Source organism: Ceratotherium simum, chromosome 3 (genome assembly GCF_057802395.1).
Source record: "Ceratotherium simum simum isolate JZ-2026a chromosome 3, ASM5780239v1, whole genome shotgun sequence".
In the NCBI taxonomy this organism is placed as follows: domain Eukaryota; kingdom Metazoa; phylum Chordata; class Mammalia; order Perissodactyla; family Rhinocerotidae; genus Ceratotherium; species Ceratotherium simum.
Window position 1 is genome coordinate 29,263,518 of NC_141902.1, and position 19,261 is coordinate 29,282,778.

General features: G+C 35.9%; 1 protein-coding gene across 1 annotated transcript; it reads left to right on the top strand.

The window, feature by feature from the left end:
- Window positions 1-7,468: 7,468 nt before the first annotated feature.
- Window positions 7,469-18,406, top strand: OR4K2 (olfactory receptor family 4 subfamily K member 2). The gene is made up of 2 exons (XM_014781015.2): window positions 7,469-7,632; window positions 17,223-18,406. Exons 1-2 carry the CDS (start codon window positions 7,575-7,577, stop codon window positions 18,161-18,163), a joined length of 999 nt encoding a protein of 332 aa, XP_014636501.2. The 5' UTR covers window positions 7,469-7,574; the 3' UTR covers window positions 18,164-18,406.
- The last annotated feature ends 855 nt before the right edge of the window (window positions 18,407-19,261 follow it).

Sequence of the window (19,261 nt, forward strand, 5' to 3'; positions counted from 1 at the left end):
ATATGTTGTGAAAATATTTTATCCCAGTCTGCAACATGCCTTTTTATTTCTTTAACAGTATCTTTCAAAGAGCAAATGTTTAATTTTGATGAAATTCAATTTTTTCAATTTTTATTTTATGATTCATACTTTATGTATCTAGCTAAAGAAATCCTTGCCTAATCCAAGACTACAAAGATTTTCCATTATACATTCCTCTAGAAGTTTATAGCTTTAGCTCTTATATTTTGGGTCTATGAAAGATTTGAAGTTAATTTTTTTAGTATGAATTTAGACATTTTATTTTATTTTTTTATTCTCTGAAACAAGGTTTGTAGTATTAGGAAGACATGGTATTTGAAGCTTTGTTAGAATTCCCCTGTGAGACCATCTGGGCATGGAGAAATCATTGATGTGTTCCTTGATAATGTTGCCTATTTCTTCTATGGTTTATTTGAGCTTTATATCTCTATTGGAGTAATTTTGGTAAACTGTGATTTGGCTAGGAACTTACCTATTTCATCCAGATTTTCAAAACTAGTTGCATAAATTTATTCGGATTAGCTTCTTATAATTTTTAAAGTTTCAACAGTCAATTCTTATTTTGTATATTTGAGAGTTTTTTCTCCCGGATTAAGTTAGCTAGTGGAATGAAATTAGACCCCTATCTCATACTACTCACAAAGATTAACTCAAAATGTATTAAAGAATTAAACAGAAGACCTGAAACCACAAAACTCCTCAAAGAAAACATAGGGGAAAGTTCCTTGACATTGTTCTTAGCAATGATTTTTTGGATATGATACCAAAGCACAAGCAACGAGAGCAAAATTTAGTAAGTAGGACTACATCAAACTAAATAGCTTCTGCACAACAAAAGAAAACATCAACAAAGTAGAAAGGCAATCTATGGAATGGGAGAAAATATTAGAAATCATATATCTGATAAACTGTTAATATCTAAATATGTGAACAACTCATACAACTCAATAGCAAAAAAACTAATAATTCAATTAAAAAATAGGCAGAGGAACTGAACAGATATTTTCACAAAAAAGACATACAAATGGCCCGTAGGTACATGAAAAGGTGCTCAACATCACTATCAAGGAAATGCAAACCAAAACCACAATGAGATATCCCCTCATACCTGTCAGAATGTTTATCATAAAAAAGACAAGAGATAACAAGTGTTGGCAAGGATGTGGAGAAAAGGGAGCCTTGGTGCACTGTTGGTGGGAGTGTAAAAGGGTACAGCCACTATAGAAAACAGAATGGACATTCTTCAAAAAATCAAAAATAGAACTACATATGATCTAGCAATCCCACTTCTGAGTATATATCCAAAGGAAATGAAATCAGGATCTCAAAGAGATATCTGCACTCTCATGTTCACTGCAGCATTATTCACAATAGTCAAGTTATGGAAACAACCTGTGTCAATCAACAGAGGAATAGATAAAGAACGTGCAGTGGAATATTATTTAGCCATAAGAAAGAAGGAAATTCTGCCATTTGTGACAACAGGGATGGATCTCTTGAGGGCATTATGCTAAGTGAAATAAGTCCAACAGAGAAAAAAACTATTACATGGTATCACTTATATGTGGAATCTTAAAAAGCCATACTCATAGAAACAGAGTAGAATGGTAGTTGTCAGGGGCTTGGAGGTGAGAGAAATGGGGAGATGATGGTCAAAGTGTACAAACTTTCAGTTATAAGATGGATACATTTTGGGGATCTAATGTACAGCATGGTGATTATAGTTAAAAATAATGTATTACATACTTTAAAATTGCTAAGAGTGTAAATCTTAAATGTTATCACCACAAAAAAGAAATGGAAATTATGTGAGGCTGTGGAGGTGTTAGCTAACTCTATGGTGGTAAACATTTCACAATATATAAGTGTATCAAATCAAGTATTGTACACCTTAAACTTCCATAATGTTATGTGTCAATTATATTTTAATAATGGGGGAAAAATAAAAAATAAGAAGGACATAAATCTTGTAGATTTTTGGTCAAGAGAATAAGCAATAGATTTAGGTTCCAAAAAAAAAAGACCTAAAAAACAAAACAAAAAAAGAAAGCATTAAGTTCCACAAAGTAGAAATGTTACAATCACTCTATGATCAAATGCAACAAAACTAGAAAATAATGACATTTATTGTTTTTTGGTGAGGAAGATCAGCTCTGAGCTAACATCTGCCAATCCTCCTCTTTTTTTTTTTTTTTTTTTTTTTGCTGAGGAAGACTGGCCCTGGGCTAACATCCATGCCCATCTTCCTCTACTTTATATGGGACGCAGCCACAGCATGGCTTGACAAGTGGTGCATCGGTGCATGCCCGGGATCCGAACTGGCGAACCCCCGGGCCGCCGCAGCGAAGCGCGCGCACGTAACTGCCGGCCCCAATGACAACATTTTTAAAAGGTCCTTGCATATGGACATTTAAACATCTTCTATTAAATATTTGGGGCTAAAACATAAACTACAAACCAAAATTATAGAATTTCTTAAAATTCATGATAATAAAAACACATTTCTGAATCTATGAAGAATATTTAAAATAGTGATCAGCAAAAATGTATAGCTTTAAAAACATATCAGTAATAAGTTAATTAAGTTCCCAATTCAGAAAGCTAGGAAAAGAATAGTGACATAAGCCAAAATAAAACAAGGGTAAAGAAATTAATTAAGGGTAAAGGACTAGAAAAAGAGTAGAATTAAATAACAAATCACAATCTCAGTTCTTTTAAAAACTTCTTTGAATATATCTAGGGTGTTAGTTTTTACTTAGGTTAGGAACTATATCAATCGGTGTTCAGTTCGGGAAGCAGAGCCACTATGCATTACGGGATAAGGGATTTACCATAGAAACTGGACCTTGAACAATTGTGGGAGGCCCTGGGAAGTGAAAATATGAAATGGAGAGCTGCAGAATCAGAAGCAGCACTAACCAGACAATCTGAGAAACTGGGCCCATCTAGCCAATGAAGTAGGGATCATAAAGAGGGAGCTGGTAGAAAAAATTGTGAAATTGTTAATTCTGTGGATCTGCAGAAAACATCTGGTCCCAGCCTGTAGCTGCTGTTGATCCTCAAATCCGGTAGTCAGGAAACAGAATTGGATGTAAGAGTCAGAGAGCAAGACAAGCTGGAACCTCTTGCCACGTCTGCCTCTGTATGTCATCTAATCTAACCACAATGATCAGAGAGTAATGGCTGCTGCTTTGTGCTGCCTCTCAATCCCCAACAGGTTTCCTTTTAGACAATGCTAACCCAGAATCATACAGAAAAGGGAATTATGGGAAATGTAGTTCTTACTTAACCACCTTGACAAGAGAAAGATGCAGTACACTCCACCCTTCAGTCCACAGGAGAGACTCAAGCAGTTGCATTTATCTGCGAGCTCAGTGCTAGAACCTCCAGAATGGCTTCCTGAACTTATCTGGTGCCTCAGCTGGAGCAGCTGAAATGGCTGGGTTCTGGCTGGGCTCCCTCTTTCCACGTGGTGTCTCATCATCCAGTCATTTAGCCTGAGCTTCCTTACACAGGGACTGTATCGTAACATGTGGAATGAAAACTGCTGACCTGTTAAGGGCTCAGCTTTGGAACTCACACAACAATCCTATAGCCAAATTTCATTTCTCAAAGCAATTTACAAGGCCAACCAAGATTCAAGGGGTTGGGGAAACATCCATCTCTTATTTGAAGGAGATGCAAAATATTCTGGTCATGATTTCCAATCTATCACTGCTCACTCTCCGGACACAGTTATTTACTTTCCTCCCACATGGAAAATATGCCCACTCAATTTCAAGACTCCCAAAGTCTCATCCAATTATAGCATTTGGATAGAAGTCCAGGATCTTTTCTTTTGCACCAGCTCCAGATATATATATGAGGCTCCTTGGGTACAGATCCTCTTAATATGGATATCTCTGAACCAAAAAGATACTATCTGCTCTACTCACCACACACCCACCATACAATGATGAGACTATGATCAGTTAATTGTGAGAGACGTGCCAATTCAAAAAGAAGAGAAACAAGACACCCATAGCAGACCCTGGCCCACAGCTATTCTGAAATACTTCTGAGTATACTTCATCAGTTTCTCTAACTCAAGGGACAAGGAACGTTCCTTGACTATGGCCTGGTTCTGCACCCCCTGGGATAGTTCCCTAATTCATTGATCCAGGCAGTTCTTGGCTCCACCCTCTGAATCATTCTTCGTTTTTCATGAGAAATGGCCTACACTTTCTGTTGAGTGGATCCTTCAGCTTACTTCGGGTCTACAAAAATCTGGAGCCCCAGAAATCTCTTTTAGTCCCACATGGAACAACATCATTAACAATATTGTGGGTTTTCAATCTAGCAGATGGTGTACAAGATGTAAAGAGAGAGAAATGATAGATCAGATGTGGACAGCATCAGAGAAAAGAGGAAAGAAAGAGAGCAGCTAAAATACAGTCACTGGATTAAGAGTCTCTGAATTGCAGTGTTATGTTTAGGGATTTAGATTTGGGTTTTAAAGTTCTAGCACAATGAGTAATGGTGAATTTTTGGATATAGGGCAGAGGTGGGAAGAGCAGTTCATGAGTAACACTACTTCCCAAAATCTATTTTATGAACTTTACAATAAAGTAAATCTACTTTATTAAAGTTATAAAGATCCAATTCAACCATTATACCTGGCATAATTTAACCCCAATTATGAAAGTAGTTGTATGCCTTTTATTACCACTAATTATGAATACAGTGGTCAGAAAGAAACTAATCAAGAATCTAGTATCAGCCAATGGAGAACTATCAAAGAAAAGCTACATTTCTTGCATCGCAATTCAATTATTTCACATTTCTCATCTTTCTTTTTTTCAGGACTTGTTCTATCTTTGATTTTCTGCAGTTTGACAATGATATGCCTAGGTGTAGTTTTTTTTTGGCATAATCTTGTTTGGTGTTCCCTGAGCTTTCTGGATTTGTAGTTTGGTATTGAACATTTTTTGGGGAATTCTCAGTCATTGTTTCAAATATTTCTTGTTCCTTTTTCTCTTTCTTCTCCTTCTGGTATTACCATTAATGTATATTATACCTTTTGTAGTTGTCCCACAGTCCTTGGATATTCTGCTCTGTTTTTTTTTGATCTTTGTGCTTTTTGCTTTTCAATTTTGGAGGTTTCTATTGAGATTCCTCAAGCTCAGAGATTCTTTCCTTAGCCGCATCCAGTCTACTAATAAGCCCATCAGAGGCATTCTTCATTTCTGTTACAGTGTTTTTGATCTCTAGCATTTCTTTTTGGTGCTTTCTTAGGATTTCCATCCCTCTGCTTACATCACCCATCTGTTCTTGCATGCTGTCTGCTTTATCCATTAGAGCCCTTAACATATTAATCATAGTTGTATTATGTTCCCAGTCTGATAACTCTAGCATCCCTACTGTGTCTGGTTCTGATGCTTGTTCCGTCTCTTCAAATTATATTTTTTGCTTTTGGTATGCCTTGAATTTTTTTCTTGATAGCCAGACATGATGAGACAGGTAAAAGGAACTGCTATAAATAGACCTTCAGCACTGTAATGTGGTGGTGAGGTGGTGGGGTGAGAAGAAGTGTTCTATAGTCCAATGATTAGGGCTCAGTGTGTTAGTAAGCCTGTATTTCTGTGTGAACTTCACAAGTGCTTCTCCATTTTATTCTCCACCTTTAGGTGGGACAGAATGGCTAGAGTGGGCTGGAGTTAGGTATTTCCCTTCTCCCACAGGGAAGGCTAGAGTTGACTGGAGTTGAGTATTACCCTTCCCCTAGTTAGAGTCGGTTAGGCTCTGATAATACCCCAGCAGGTTAAGCTTCCGTTAACTCGCTTCTCCTGAGGGCAGGCCTTGTTAAGAAGAAGAGTGCTCTGGCATACTTCAAAATGGTTCCTTTCCCCCCTCCCCGCCTGAAGCAGGAGGAGATTTTTCTCTGATATTTACTGTGAGGCCCTTGTCCAACTCTTGGAGGTAAATATCACAAAATTGTGTCCCCATGACTGAGTCCCCAGAATTTTGAACTCTCAGAGTTGTCTGCACTGAATCTCCAGCAATTCATCAATTACAGTTCAAGTTTTCCTACCTGGCACTGGTTCCCACGGCAGTTTCCCCTCATGAGCCTCTGCTCTGGCGATCTTTGCTCTGTATCTGCCTGCCTGTCTCTCTAATCTTGGGGGCAGCCGTTTCTCCTGTGTCCTTACCTCTCTTACGATCCTAGAAGAGTTGTTGATTTTTCAGTGTGTTCAGCTTTTTACTTGTTAGGATGGAGTGGCGACCTCCAAGCTCCTTACATGTGGAATTGAAAACCAGAAATACTCATTTCCTCTTTCTTTTTTCTTCTTTAATTTCTTTATATACATTTTGAAACTTTATATGTATATATATAGTTTCAAAAGTAAGATATATCTGACTTCTTTCATTTAGAGTGTTTTCAAGGTTCATCCAGGTTGTAGCATGTATCAGTATTTCACATTTCATTCCATTTTATGACTGAATAATGATCCATTGTATGGCTATACCACATTTTGTTTATTCATTTATCAGTTGATAGATGTTACCATCTTTTGGCCATTGTGAATAGTGCTGCTATAAACATTTGTGTACAAATTTTTGACACAAAAGGCTTCATATTGTATGATTCCATTTATATAAAATGTTGAGAATACACAAATCCATATAGACAGAAAACGATTAGTGATTGCTAAGGGCTGAGGGAAGGGAGATTTGCGATTGACTGCTTATGGGTACAGGGTTTCCCTTGGGGAGATAAAATGTTTTGGAACTAGATGATTTGATAGTTGCTCAACCTTCTGAATGTATTCAATATCACCAATGGTAAATTTTGTGTTATGAGTGTTTTACCACAATAAAAAATAGTTAGAAGTGAAAAATATCCAACTACATATAAAGGGGAAAATGCATCATCTCCCTTTCCTCCGTTCTCACTCCTAGGGGAACCGATGTTTAACAGCCTAATCTGCTTTGTTAATGTTGGATTTTATAAATTAAGATCATATTACTTATCAATTGGCTTTTCACTTGACAGCACTTTGTGAATACATTTTTTAGGTCAGTGTATTCAAATTAAACTATTTCTTTTTAGGACAGCTGCATTTTTTTTTTTTTTTGACGTATAGGTATTCTGAAATTTATACAATTTATTTTCTGTTATGTCGGGGGAAGAGGGAGAATCTCCCTCTGCCCTTTTCTTTTAGGTTTTTATGGCTGGCCAAATAATTAACAAGACAGGTTAGCAGGAGAAAATAATACCAAGTTTAATAACATGTATACATGGGAGAAACTCAGAAATGAGCAACTCGCCCCTCTGTCTAAGCTGCTTGCTTAAGTATTGCAGCTAAAGGCGAGGAACGTGTTGGGGGTGGATAGTGGTCTGGGACTTCAGAGGGCAGGAAGACAATTTTTTTTAGGGTCATCTATAGATAATGTGGTCAGGGAGAGACAGAGTTTTTGATAAAAGAGGCTTGGTGACTTTTCTATTGTAACCTCTATCCTACATTATCTCTACAGCCATCATGATAGAAGATCTGTTCTAGGAAGGAGCCACCATGTCAAATTCTTTAGGCAGTGGGGGAGGTCAAGTGTCCCTCAGAGAAAACAATCAAGGTAAAGAAATATATTTCGGGATGGCCAAATCTTGATCTCCCACAGTCCCGTCTTTGAAACTAAAAGTTGCACAGTCCTTTTGAAACTTAAAGAAGTTTCATAGTCCAGAAGCTGAGTTGGTAGATTGTTTCATCTCACTGAACACATTTTTTAGTCTTGATAATAGATCAGTTCAATTAAGTTCTTTTGGGAAGGTGGTGATGCAGGTGGGCTCTCAAGGTTACGCCTATATTATGGAAGCAAGCAAGCAAGTATTTAATAGAAACATTTTTGTGTAAACGAAAGAAAAACAAGGTTAATGGTTGGACTAAGTTGTAAAGCAGTTTCTGAGTTTAGAGGACAGCCAGTTAAGGTTTTAGATGTCAGCGTCAAAGCATATTTTGCAGTTTAAAATGTCTCTGATGGTGTCGTCAGGTCATCTTTTAAGTTTATATCAAGTCCATCAGCTTCAGTTAGCAAGGCTTCAGGAAAAAGCGCAGGTTCAGTTTTCAGTGATTTCAAATGAAAATGATGGAAAAAATCAAAAACGTTAGTTTGGATATCTGTAGCCAGATATTTCAGGAGACTAGAAGAAATCAAGATCCAGTCCAGTCAACAGATATAAAACAAAAACCTCAAAATACAATTAACAAAACTAGGATCTAATATCCGCAAATGTATACTATAGTTTTTACTGAAATATAATTTTTTCTCTAAAATCACCTTCATTTTTATTAAGATAGCCAAATTAAAACTAACTTGTTTGCAAAATAAGTCTAGTTCTAATAGAGTTGGCCCAATTATTTACATAAGTACAGCAAGAATAGCAATTGATCACATAGGCTCTTTTAAATCTGCTTTGCTGGAACTTTTTATAAGGAATCTCAGATTTAACTTTAAAGGCCTCTCAAGGCCAGGAAAGCCAAGCCAAGATTTTGTCATCAGACTTTGCCTGTAATACCTACAGATTTCGGTGAATTCCTCTCGTCTGAGGTTCCCCCACAATATTTCGAGGTTCCTTGTGCCTGCCAGATAAGTGACATTTTTTACTTATCTTGGTAAGTGCTGCTTGGAACATAAGGTACCAGGCCAATATTTCTATGTGGCTTTATTCCATAAAGTCCAATCTTCATTCCTCAAAAGTTGTATGGTTATATCGCAAATATGATGTTCCAGTCACTACCTTGGTAATATAACCAGTGTTTCCAATTGTGTCCTGTTTTAAGGAGAACAGATTCTTATTGAACTTATGCAAATAACTATATTGCCATGAAAACAACAATACTCACTTATTAAGAGTTTTTAAATTCGAGGGATCAGATAGAAAGAAAAAGATAAATATTTCAATTTTACTTACAAAACTATCATTTATCAAATTGCTGTAAGTCATAGCTAGCTCAGGAGAAAAGAGAAAGTTTTCCTTAAATCTGAAAAAACAAAACATTAAAAATTCAGCAATACTTTAAATGAAAAATCATAAAAATTATAATCATCCTTATCAGTTCATTCAGTCCTGTATAATCCATTGTTGATCCCAATCTGTTTGTTAGCAGCTTCATGAAGTTATCAGTCTCTCCAACAGATTTCTGTAATTTTTTACCAAGTTCAGTTTTATGATCAGAATGTTTATCAGAAGCCTGTACTCCAGTGTAAATCTCAGAGTCCTTTCCATGATTTTTTTGAAGTTGAAACATTTTGCAAAAGCATTAGAGCAAAGAAATAATTCTGTAAACAACAGGACCTCAAAATGGCAATTGACAGAGAAATTTGGTTAATTTTGTGACATATACACTTTAAAATAATAATAACCAGAATTATGACTGATAACCAGGACAGATCAGAATTTCAGTAATGTTATATAATTTTAAAACACCTATATCAATAACATTTACCCACAAAATATCACCTAAGCAGGCTTATCATCACTTGTCTGACAATGTTTTCTACGTAATTTAACATACTGAATAAGCCTAATAAGTTTAGTATCTTTCCCCTTATAGGAAGAGAGCAAATTTCTTTGAGAAGTTCCAGGGCCCTTTGAAAGTTCTCAAAGAAAAAAAGTAAAAAAAGAAGACTTTATTTAAGATATGAATTTTGGGGAGCTTGTCAAAAATATAAAAAGTCAAAGCAAACAGAGCATTAACAGTCCAAAAGGCCTTAATAGAGAGACTTCGGTCTTTTGAACACAGGAAATTATTTTAATAGGTTTTTTTTTTTTTTTTTAGGTAGACTTACTCAAAGGTAAAGAAAAATCTTTTATAACCTCTTTATCAAGTTCAAGAAAATCATCCTTTTAAGAGAAACAAGACCAAGTTATAATTTTGTACCAGCTTACTTCTGATATTAAAACTCATTTACTTAATTAAATTCATTTTAATCTTAGCCAATTTGACCATGCAAAAACTCCTTTTCCAGAATTCCTCTTTCACAAGCCTTCTATAACTTTCTTTTTACATTCAGAATTTGTCCCATTTCTTTCTTTTCCCTCCTAGTACTTGAGGACAAATTTATCTTTTTTAATAAATCAAACAAAATATTTTCATTCTTTGTATCTTTTTTATATATCTTACTTTCCTTGTACACAGACTTTTTTTTTAATATTTAGTAGCTTCAATCACATATACTAATTAGAAATTTTAACTCTTAGAAACCCCAATTTGTAAGTAAAAACTAAGTAAACAATTATAAACTTTCTTTTACATTAGTATCTTGTGGCTTGGAAAATTTATAAACACTTCATAACTTGTAGAAATATGTTACTTTATAGTACAATCTTTTAATAAAACACATGTTTACCAATAGACTCAAAACACCTTTTAGTTTTCCTGTAATGAAAAGCCAAAAGTAGACAAACGTACATTTAGCAATCAATGTCTAATATCTTATCTTATTTGGAAATGATGATACTCAGTGAATTTTTATCATAAAATTTAGCAAAACTCTAAAGTTTTAAGTCACCAAAAAGAGTTTGGAAGCTGTAATCACCATAACACAATTATTGTTTAAAGTTTATCCAACATTTATCTTTTTTTACAACTATTTAGTTACTTATTCCCAATAATTATTTAGATTGCCTATAAGACTTCATAAGACATTAGATAAAATTAGCCATCATTTAAATTACTATTTTTGTTAACCAGTTTTGTAATAGAAATAACATCAGTTTTTTTTTCCTACAAAATTTCCTGTAAATTTCATCACCTCTTATACCTTTAGACATAGTTTTCATTAAGATTTTTATCAACAGGTCTTGGTCTTCTAATTTTGGACAAGGGAAGCATTCCCAGTCAGACATTTTAAAACATACTCAGGCAAAGTTGATGTAACCTCTTTATATAAAATTAGCTCAAACATTCCAACCTTTATAATCTTATCAACACTTATACTTTTACATGTTCTCAATTCAATTGTAACCTGAGTCAAGGTCTTAAGGCTAGTCAAATTTTTCCCTTCCTTTTTCTGGCTTTTTCTTAGGTACCAAATAAATAATTATGTGAGAGCTCTCCAAACACTTTTTTTTCCCCCAATTTAGAAGTTTTTCCAATTTAAAGGATCCGTCTTCTGGCCATTGACGAGTAGGATCTTCATTTGTATATTTATTCCAATAGTGACTCGAACCAATAAGCCTTTTTAAGGAAAGACCTGGAGGTAACTTTCCACACTTAGAATAAATCTTTACCATGGATGCAAGAGGCATCCCTGGTGAGGGCGCAGATGATGTAGCCCCCATGATCTACAGAATTTACTCCCAAAGATATTTAGAGAAAGTAAAGACCTTCATTGCACAAGCGGTAAGGATGGTGTCTCCGGTCTCCCACAATAGTGTGGGACGCCTCCAGTCACAGACCCGCTAATCTGTGACACCAGGCAGGTGATAGTGGAATGGGATTTTTCCAGCACTAACAAGCAACGAAGGTTAAGACGACAAAAGCCCTTATGGACTGGGCCATTTATGACAAACTCCCCTGAGAGCTTGGCGCAGCCGGACAAAGAGACAGTTCGGAACCCCAGTCTACTCGACTGGCCACCAAGGGGCACCCCGGTAAACGCACCTTCCATATGGTGGAGACCAAGGAGAATATTCTCACAGGTCACAAAGCCAAGTTCTCAGGACACAGAACAAGACAGAGACTACTCTGGGAGGAAAAGGGATCAAGATCAAAACCAAGAGTACTCTACCAAATTTAAACCAAGAGTCACTAAAAGCACAAGAAACTAGTTTCCCAAATATTTTCTCCTGCCAATCTAAATTTAGAAAGAGAAAAAAATTTTCACCACTTCCTTCCATCGGACTCCGCAGATAGAGATTCTTGGAGGCTGATGTGGTAAGAAGTCTTACCTTTTGCCGGCTTTTGTCAGGCGTTCCTGTATCTCATCATCTGCAGTAGTTCAGGGAGAAGGCAGGTCTTCCAGCCAGAGAAGGCAACTTGCCAGCCAGTGTGGATCCTGCCCACTACGCCAAAACTGCCAGGGGAAGAGGGGGAATCTCCCCCTGCCCTTTTCCTTTAGGTTCTTATGGCTGGCCAAATAATTAACAAGACAGGTTAGCAGGAGAAAATAATACCAAGTTTAATAACATGTATACATGGGAGAAACTCAGAAATGAGCAACTCGTCCCTCTGTCTAAGCTGCTTGCTTAAGTATTGCAGCTAAAGGCGAGGAACATGTTGGGGGTGGGTAGTCGTCTGGGACTTCAGAGGGCAGGAAGAGAATTCTTTTCAGGGTCATCTATAGATAATGTGGTCAGGGAGAGACAGAGTTTTTGATAAAAGAGGCTTGGTGCCTTTCCTCTTGTAACCTCTATCCTACATTATCTCTACAGCCATCATGATAGAAGATCTGTTCCAGGAAGGAGCCACCATGTCAAATTCTTTAGGCAGTTAGTGGGGGAGGTCAAATGTTCCTCAGAGAAAACAATCAAGGTAAAGAGATATATTTCAGGGTGGCCAAATCTTGATCTCCCACAGTTACGCCATCAGATTTTCCTCCTTATTTTCCCTACCACTTATTTTGCTAAAATAAATATCTTTGTAGATAGTCTCGTGCAACTCTTCTTTTGTGTCTATGAATTGATTTTTAAAAGAATGATTTATGGGTCAAATGACATCGAGGAAATGTATATTTGTAATTTTAGCAGTTATCCCCAGATGTTCAGATTTGTTTATTTTTAACCCAGCAATCCATACATTCATCAACAATACAAGAGAATATCCCTTATTATTTTTTTAAATTTTGATCAATCTGATGGGCAAAAATGGCATTGATTTTTATTATAATACGCAGTTTCCTGGCCATTAATGAGGTTAAATATGTCTCAGGGTTACTTGTGATTCGGTATTATTTTATTCTAGAAATTGCCCATTTAGTTTCCCTAGCCAGTTTTCTTTCCTATTGAACCTTTTCTTTTCAATGTGTAAGAGCTCTTTATATATTAGAGATATCAAAAATTTTTCTGCATATATATTGCAAATATTTACTTGCCTATTATTTCCTTTTAATTTTGTATATGAATCTATTTGAATAAACATAAAATATGTTTATTATTTAATCAGTTGTATTGAGGAATGCTTTACATTTAAGTGTATAATTCAATTAGTTTTGACAAATGCATATAGCTGTACAACTACCACCACAGTCATGATAGAGCATAATTTTCATCATCCCCCAAAGTTTCCTCATACTCTTTTATCACAAATCCCCTCACTCCTAACCCTGAACCCTGGAAACCACTGATCTGCTTTCTATAACTATAATTTTTTTTTAAAAAAATTTCAGATAAATTGATTATACAGTATGTAGCCTTTTGTGTCTGGTTACTTTAGCCCAGTGGTTCTCAATTAGGGATGATTTTGTCTCCCAGGGGACATTTGGCAATGTTTGGAAACATTTTTGATTGTCATGACTTAGTCAGGGTCAGGAGTGCTGCTGGCATCTGATGGGTAGAGGCCAAGGATGCTGCATAACTTTCACAATGCACAGGACAACATCCTACAACAATTATCTGCTCCAAAATCACAATTGTGCTAATAATGAGAAACCTTGATTAGCATAAAGCTTTTGAGGTTCATTCATGTTTTTGCATGTATCAGTACATTGTTCCTTTTAACAGCTGAGTGGTATTTCATTATGTGGTTATTTATCCATCCACAGGTTGATGGACATTTATTTTTTTCTCCTTTTGGACTATCATGAATAAAGTTGTTACGACCATTCATGTATAGATCTTTTTGTGGACTTATACCTTCATTTCCTTTGGATAAATATCTAAGAGAATTTTTCTGAGTTATATGGTAATTGTGTGTTTCACTTTATGTAAATTGCCAAGCTGTTTTCCAAAATGATTGTACCATTTTGCATTCCTACCAGCAATAGTTCCTACAGCAAGAGTTCCACTTGCATTCTGTTGTATTCTTGATAACAATGTTTCCTTCCAGTCAGTGGCATCCCTTTTCCTTTACTTAACAGTAACTTTTCAAAGAGCAGAAGTTTTAAATTTTGATTTAAACCAAGTTATCAATTTTTTATTTTTTTTCTTTTTTGTCTTTTCTTAGAAAATTTTGCATAACTCTAAATTACAAAGACTATCCAATTGTTCTAACAAACAGTAGTTGTTCTTTCTTGAAAAGGCTATTCTTTCCCACTGAGTTATTTCGGCAGCTTCGTTGAAGATCATTTACTATATATGTGTATTTCTGCTGGACCCTCCATTCTGTTACATTCATCTGCTTGTCTACTCTTAGGTAAACACCACACTATATTGACTACTACAGCTTTATATGAAATGTTGAAAACAGTGTGAGCCCAACAAATGTGTTCTTCTAACAATCTGTTTTGATAATTTTAGGTCCAAAAATAAGTGTTTCTATATCCATGAGCATAGCCTGCCTCCCTCATCTCTTTATCTTGGGATCCAACCAGATGGAAAAAGAGCAGTGGTGGAATAGCACAGCGAATCTTAATAATTCTACTCATATTACAGGGAATAAAGCAAGTCATGTGTCCAAGGCCTTGGTAAATAAAGTGGGAATGATACTCCTCCCACAGTGAGAAAGGGTCCCTGAAAGGATGGCAGGTAGAAAAATAGACAATTTTGATTTAAAAAAATGCAGTCTACCATAGAAACTTCCACTGGATAATAATTACATTGTTATTATTTGATAAACAAATAATTCATAATGACAGAGTTACTTGGAGTTCTTATTTTATTAATCCCAATCACATTCATGTTGCTAGTACCTTAGTGAAAATGATCTTTATGACTATTTCATTTAATAATCTGCCTTAAAATTCTCCCTTTCCGAACCATCTGGATAAATCCTTATGAAATACTAACTTCAAGTCATCGTAACCGTGCCTACAATCTTACAATGCCTCTTTGTTGTTCTTTGTATCAAGTTATATTTTAGAGTGGCGTTCTTGTTCTTCCAATCTGCTAACTGAATACTTCCTTCTGCAAATAAGTTGCACTGTTTTATTCCCCACATACATTTTTTTTCCCGCCAATCAAAATTTCAATTTTCATTCTAGGTCAAGTTCATGATATTTCTCCTGCAAGAACACTTTCTTGATTAAGTGACCACATTATAAATTTTCCTGTATCTAAAATCCAGTTCACTCACGATCTCTGAGAATAGGTTGAACACTAGGTATATTTGGCTGTATTTTTCTCAACAATTGTCTTATTTATGGGTGTTCAATATCTCCAAAGATATTACAAATTTACTTGAAGCAGAAGTGAAGCCTTTTGGATTTTATTCTCCACTGCCTCTAGGATAAGGTTAGAGAACCAAATGCTTATTAAAATTCATTGATACTTCCTGCTGCCTCTTAAATTATGGCTTTCCCAACTTCCATTCCCTGAATCTCTCAGGTCCAGGTGAAAACAAGCATTGTAAATTCCCATAAGACTCTTGAAATATCTTCCTGTTGTGAACCAAATAATACCATCTTTGTTGTTTAATAAATCCCATTGCAAAACAATTTCTTGGTCAATTCCCAAGTCCCTACAACATCCATTTCATCTACAGCTGCTAAACAACCAATGATTCAATTAGGTCATTTATTTATATTTAAAATTACCTCCTATATGCTCTCTGTCAGAGCCTACTTAACACTCTGAATAATCTAAAGCCCTGATTCTGCTATAGAACTGGTGAGCAAATGTGTTTTACGAATAATTTCTACTGAAACATTTTAAATATCTGCCCTTCCTACTTCCATCTCCTAACCCCTATTCCATGGAGCTGAGATCAATAAAACAGTTTACGTATGTTGGCAAATATGAAGGGAGAATTCAAATAGGATGGGACTAAGGAGACTGATCTTTGAGCTCTTTCCCATAAAAGTGATGTGATATATTCTTTAGGAGACAAAGGTAAAATTTTAAGTCACAGAATTATAAATATTTGTGGGAGGAACAGACTCATATATTAACAAAATGAAATTAAATGCCTTTAATTAAATGAAGTTAAATGCCTTTCTCTGGGCTATACGGCTATATTGTAGTAAAACTAGATAAAAAATCAATCTTCTTCCACTGGATAAATACCATCAAAACTAATTTTCTCTGGGTTTCTGATAGATTCCAACTAGATAACTTTTTTTATTTGAACTTTTTTTTGAGGAAAATTGGCCCTGAGCTAACATCTGTTGCCAATCTTCCTCTTTTATCTACTCAAAACCCCAGTACCTAGTCGTATATCGTAATTGTAGAGTTGTAACTCTTCTGTGTGGGTTACCACCTTATCATGGTTTGATGAGCAGCGAGTAGGTCTGCACCCAAGATCTGAACTGGTGAACCCTGGGCAGCCACAGCAGGACTCGTGAACTTAACCACTATGCCACCAGACCAGACCCTAACTAGATAACTTTTATTTGTGAATATGTTAACAATTCTTCTCTGGAAATTTACGAAAGATCTATAACCGTTCATTGAAGTCTGTCTTTAATGTTACTTAAGAACCCATGTCACTTACATGTGATATAATTTTTATATGTTATTTCAATAAGGATAACCTTATGGACGAATTCTAAATGAGTAAATGTGTGTATGTGTGTTTAACATGCTGTCAGCCCAGAGTAAGTGCTGACTTCATGTTAGCTGTTATCTTTAGAATTATATAGACAAATGGATTAACAAATATGGGGATAAATAGATCTGTTCAGGATAATGTAATCTCAATTTGACTGTGATTTAGTACCAGAAAGGAAAGTGTTATTTTGAACATCCATCATTTAAGTAGTATTTCACTATGATCCCTAATATTCTATAATTATCTTACAAATCAATATGCCAAATGATGATGGAAAGAATAGTAAAGATAAGTTTTTTTTGTTTGTTTTTTTGTGAGGAAGATCAGTCCCGAGCTAACATCCATGCCAATCCTCCTCTTTTTGCTGAGGAAAACTGGCCCTGAGCTAACATTTATTGCCAATCCTCCTCCTTATTTCCCTTTTTCTCCCCAAAGCTCCAGTAGATAATTGTATGTCGTAGTTGCACAAGGTAAGTTTTCATAGAGGAAATGAAGTCTATGAAAGTGGATTCTTGGAAATGGAGCTTTTGCTTCAGTAGAATCATACTCTCTCTTGATTTTTTTTTTCCTATGATATAGGCTTCCACGAATCAATCAGGACAATGGATGTGGCCAATAAGTCTACTGTTCCTGAATTTGTTTTGCTGGGACTCTCTAATTGCTGGGAGCTACAGATGTCTTCCTTCACGGTGTTCTCATTGTTTTATGTGGCAACAATGGTGGGTAATAGCCTCATAGTCATCACAGTTATAGCTGACTCCCACCTACACTGTCCTATGTATTTCCTGCTTACCAACCTTTCCATCATTGACATGTCTCTTGCTTCCTTTGCCACCCCTAAGATGATTACAGACTACTTCACTGGACACAGAACCATCTCCTTTGATGGCTGCATCACCCAGATATTTTTTCTACATCTTTTTACTGGGACTGAGATCATTTTACTTATGGCTATGTCCTTCGATAGGTATATTGCAATATGCAAGCCTCTCCACTATGCTTCAATCATAAATCCCCGGGTGTGTGGTGCTCTCGTGGTGGCTTCCTGGGTTGTGGGAGTCATGCATTCAATGAGCCAGGTCATATTTGCTCTCACGTTACCATTCTGTGGTCCCAATGAGGTAGACAGCTTTTTCTGTGACCTCCCTGTGGTGTTCCAGCTGGCTTGTGTGGATACTTATGTCCTGGGCCTCTTTATGATCTCAACAAGTGGTATAATTGCCTTGTCCTGCTTTATTCTGTTATTCAGTTCTTATGTTGTTGTCCTGGTTAACATCAAGCATCATTCTTCAAGAGGATCATCTAAGGCCCTTTCTACCTGCACAGCTCATTTCATTGTTGTCTTCATGTTCTTTGGGCCATGCATCTTCATCTATATGTGGCCACTCAACAGTTTTCTGGTAGACAAGATCCTGTCTGTGTTTTATACCATCTTTACTCCCATTCTGAACCCAGTAATCTATACCTTAAGGAATCAAGAAGTGAAGACAGCCATGAGGAAACTGAAGAATAGGATTTGAAATTCCAACAAGGCAACTCCTTCACATTATTTATAGTTTTACCTTCTAGTTCTAGTTAACTTCTAGTTTTAACTTCCTAGGCCTTAAGTGCCACAGTTTTTGTGTACACAGCATTGCTCACAATGCTGTGCTAGGCTCTTATATCTGGAGTTCTTATCAAATTGTAATTGCCAAAATTTGTGAGGGAACAGGTAGGTTCATGTTAAAACTATTCTCAGGCATATGTTTAAAATACATTTTAAATTTCAGAAAAGCAAGCTGACAGAAACAATTTCATCCAGAAGCAAAGAGTATCTATAACAACGCCAAGAGTGACTGTTCCAGGTAGGAATATCTATATTAATATTCCATTCATTAGAAAAGAGGAACAAAAATGAGAAGAGAAAGTATAGATTAAGGAGAATGGGAGATAATGACAGTTACGTACAGCTAGCAACTGAGTTACTAAGTAAGTTGTCCCTAAAGTATGACAAATTAGTAAGATTTCTATAAATCTTAGAAATCGCATACTGCTGTGGGAGTAGCATCTGACAGGTAGACAATGATTTTCTCCATATATCTCTGAGTCATTCCTACTTCACATTTAAACCGATTTGTGATCTCTTCTATTAAAGAAAACTCTGGAAATACTTCATTACAAATGTTGATGAGGCCCAAAGAAATTTCTGTAAGTAGAGGAGTCTCCACCACTCACTTTTAGCTAATAAGCAAAGAAATACAGCCATGATAACTGATAATGCAGAATGAATAAAGAGGCTGGAGATGTCTGCAAATCAGGAAATATTATGAAATGAGGTTCAAAGCAGTGCACTTTGTTTCCTACAGATACTATGTCAGCCTGGAAGGTTAAAACTAGAATTAAATTACGAGATACAGTTTATGATAGTAAGTGAATTTATGGAGAGCCTAGGCTTTCATTTTAAAGTATTATATTGGTTCATGCTTTGGTTAAATTACTCTTTCCTTTTAATATTTGGATGCAAAAATAAGAAATTTGTGCTTAGTAATAGGCTGTTGATGTAATAAGCATGTTTCTGTATACAAATAGTTTTTTTTACAGTTTTAAATAAGAATGCTAGATTCAAGATTAGCTGTAAG

Bases quoted from the DNA above. Each gene is read 5' to 3' on its own strand.
- OR4K2 (XM_014781015.2), top strand. From the start codon at position 7,575: ATGTCAAATTCTTTAGGCAGTGGGGGAGGTCAAGTGTCCCTCAGAGAA. The intron at 7,633-17,222 runs GTAAAGAAATAT...CCTATGATATAG, and splicing joins CCTCAGAGAAAACAATCAAG to GCTTCCACGAATCAATCAGG.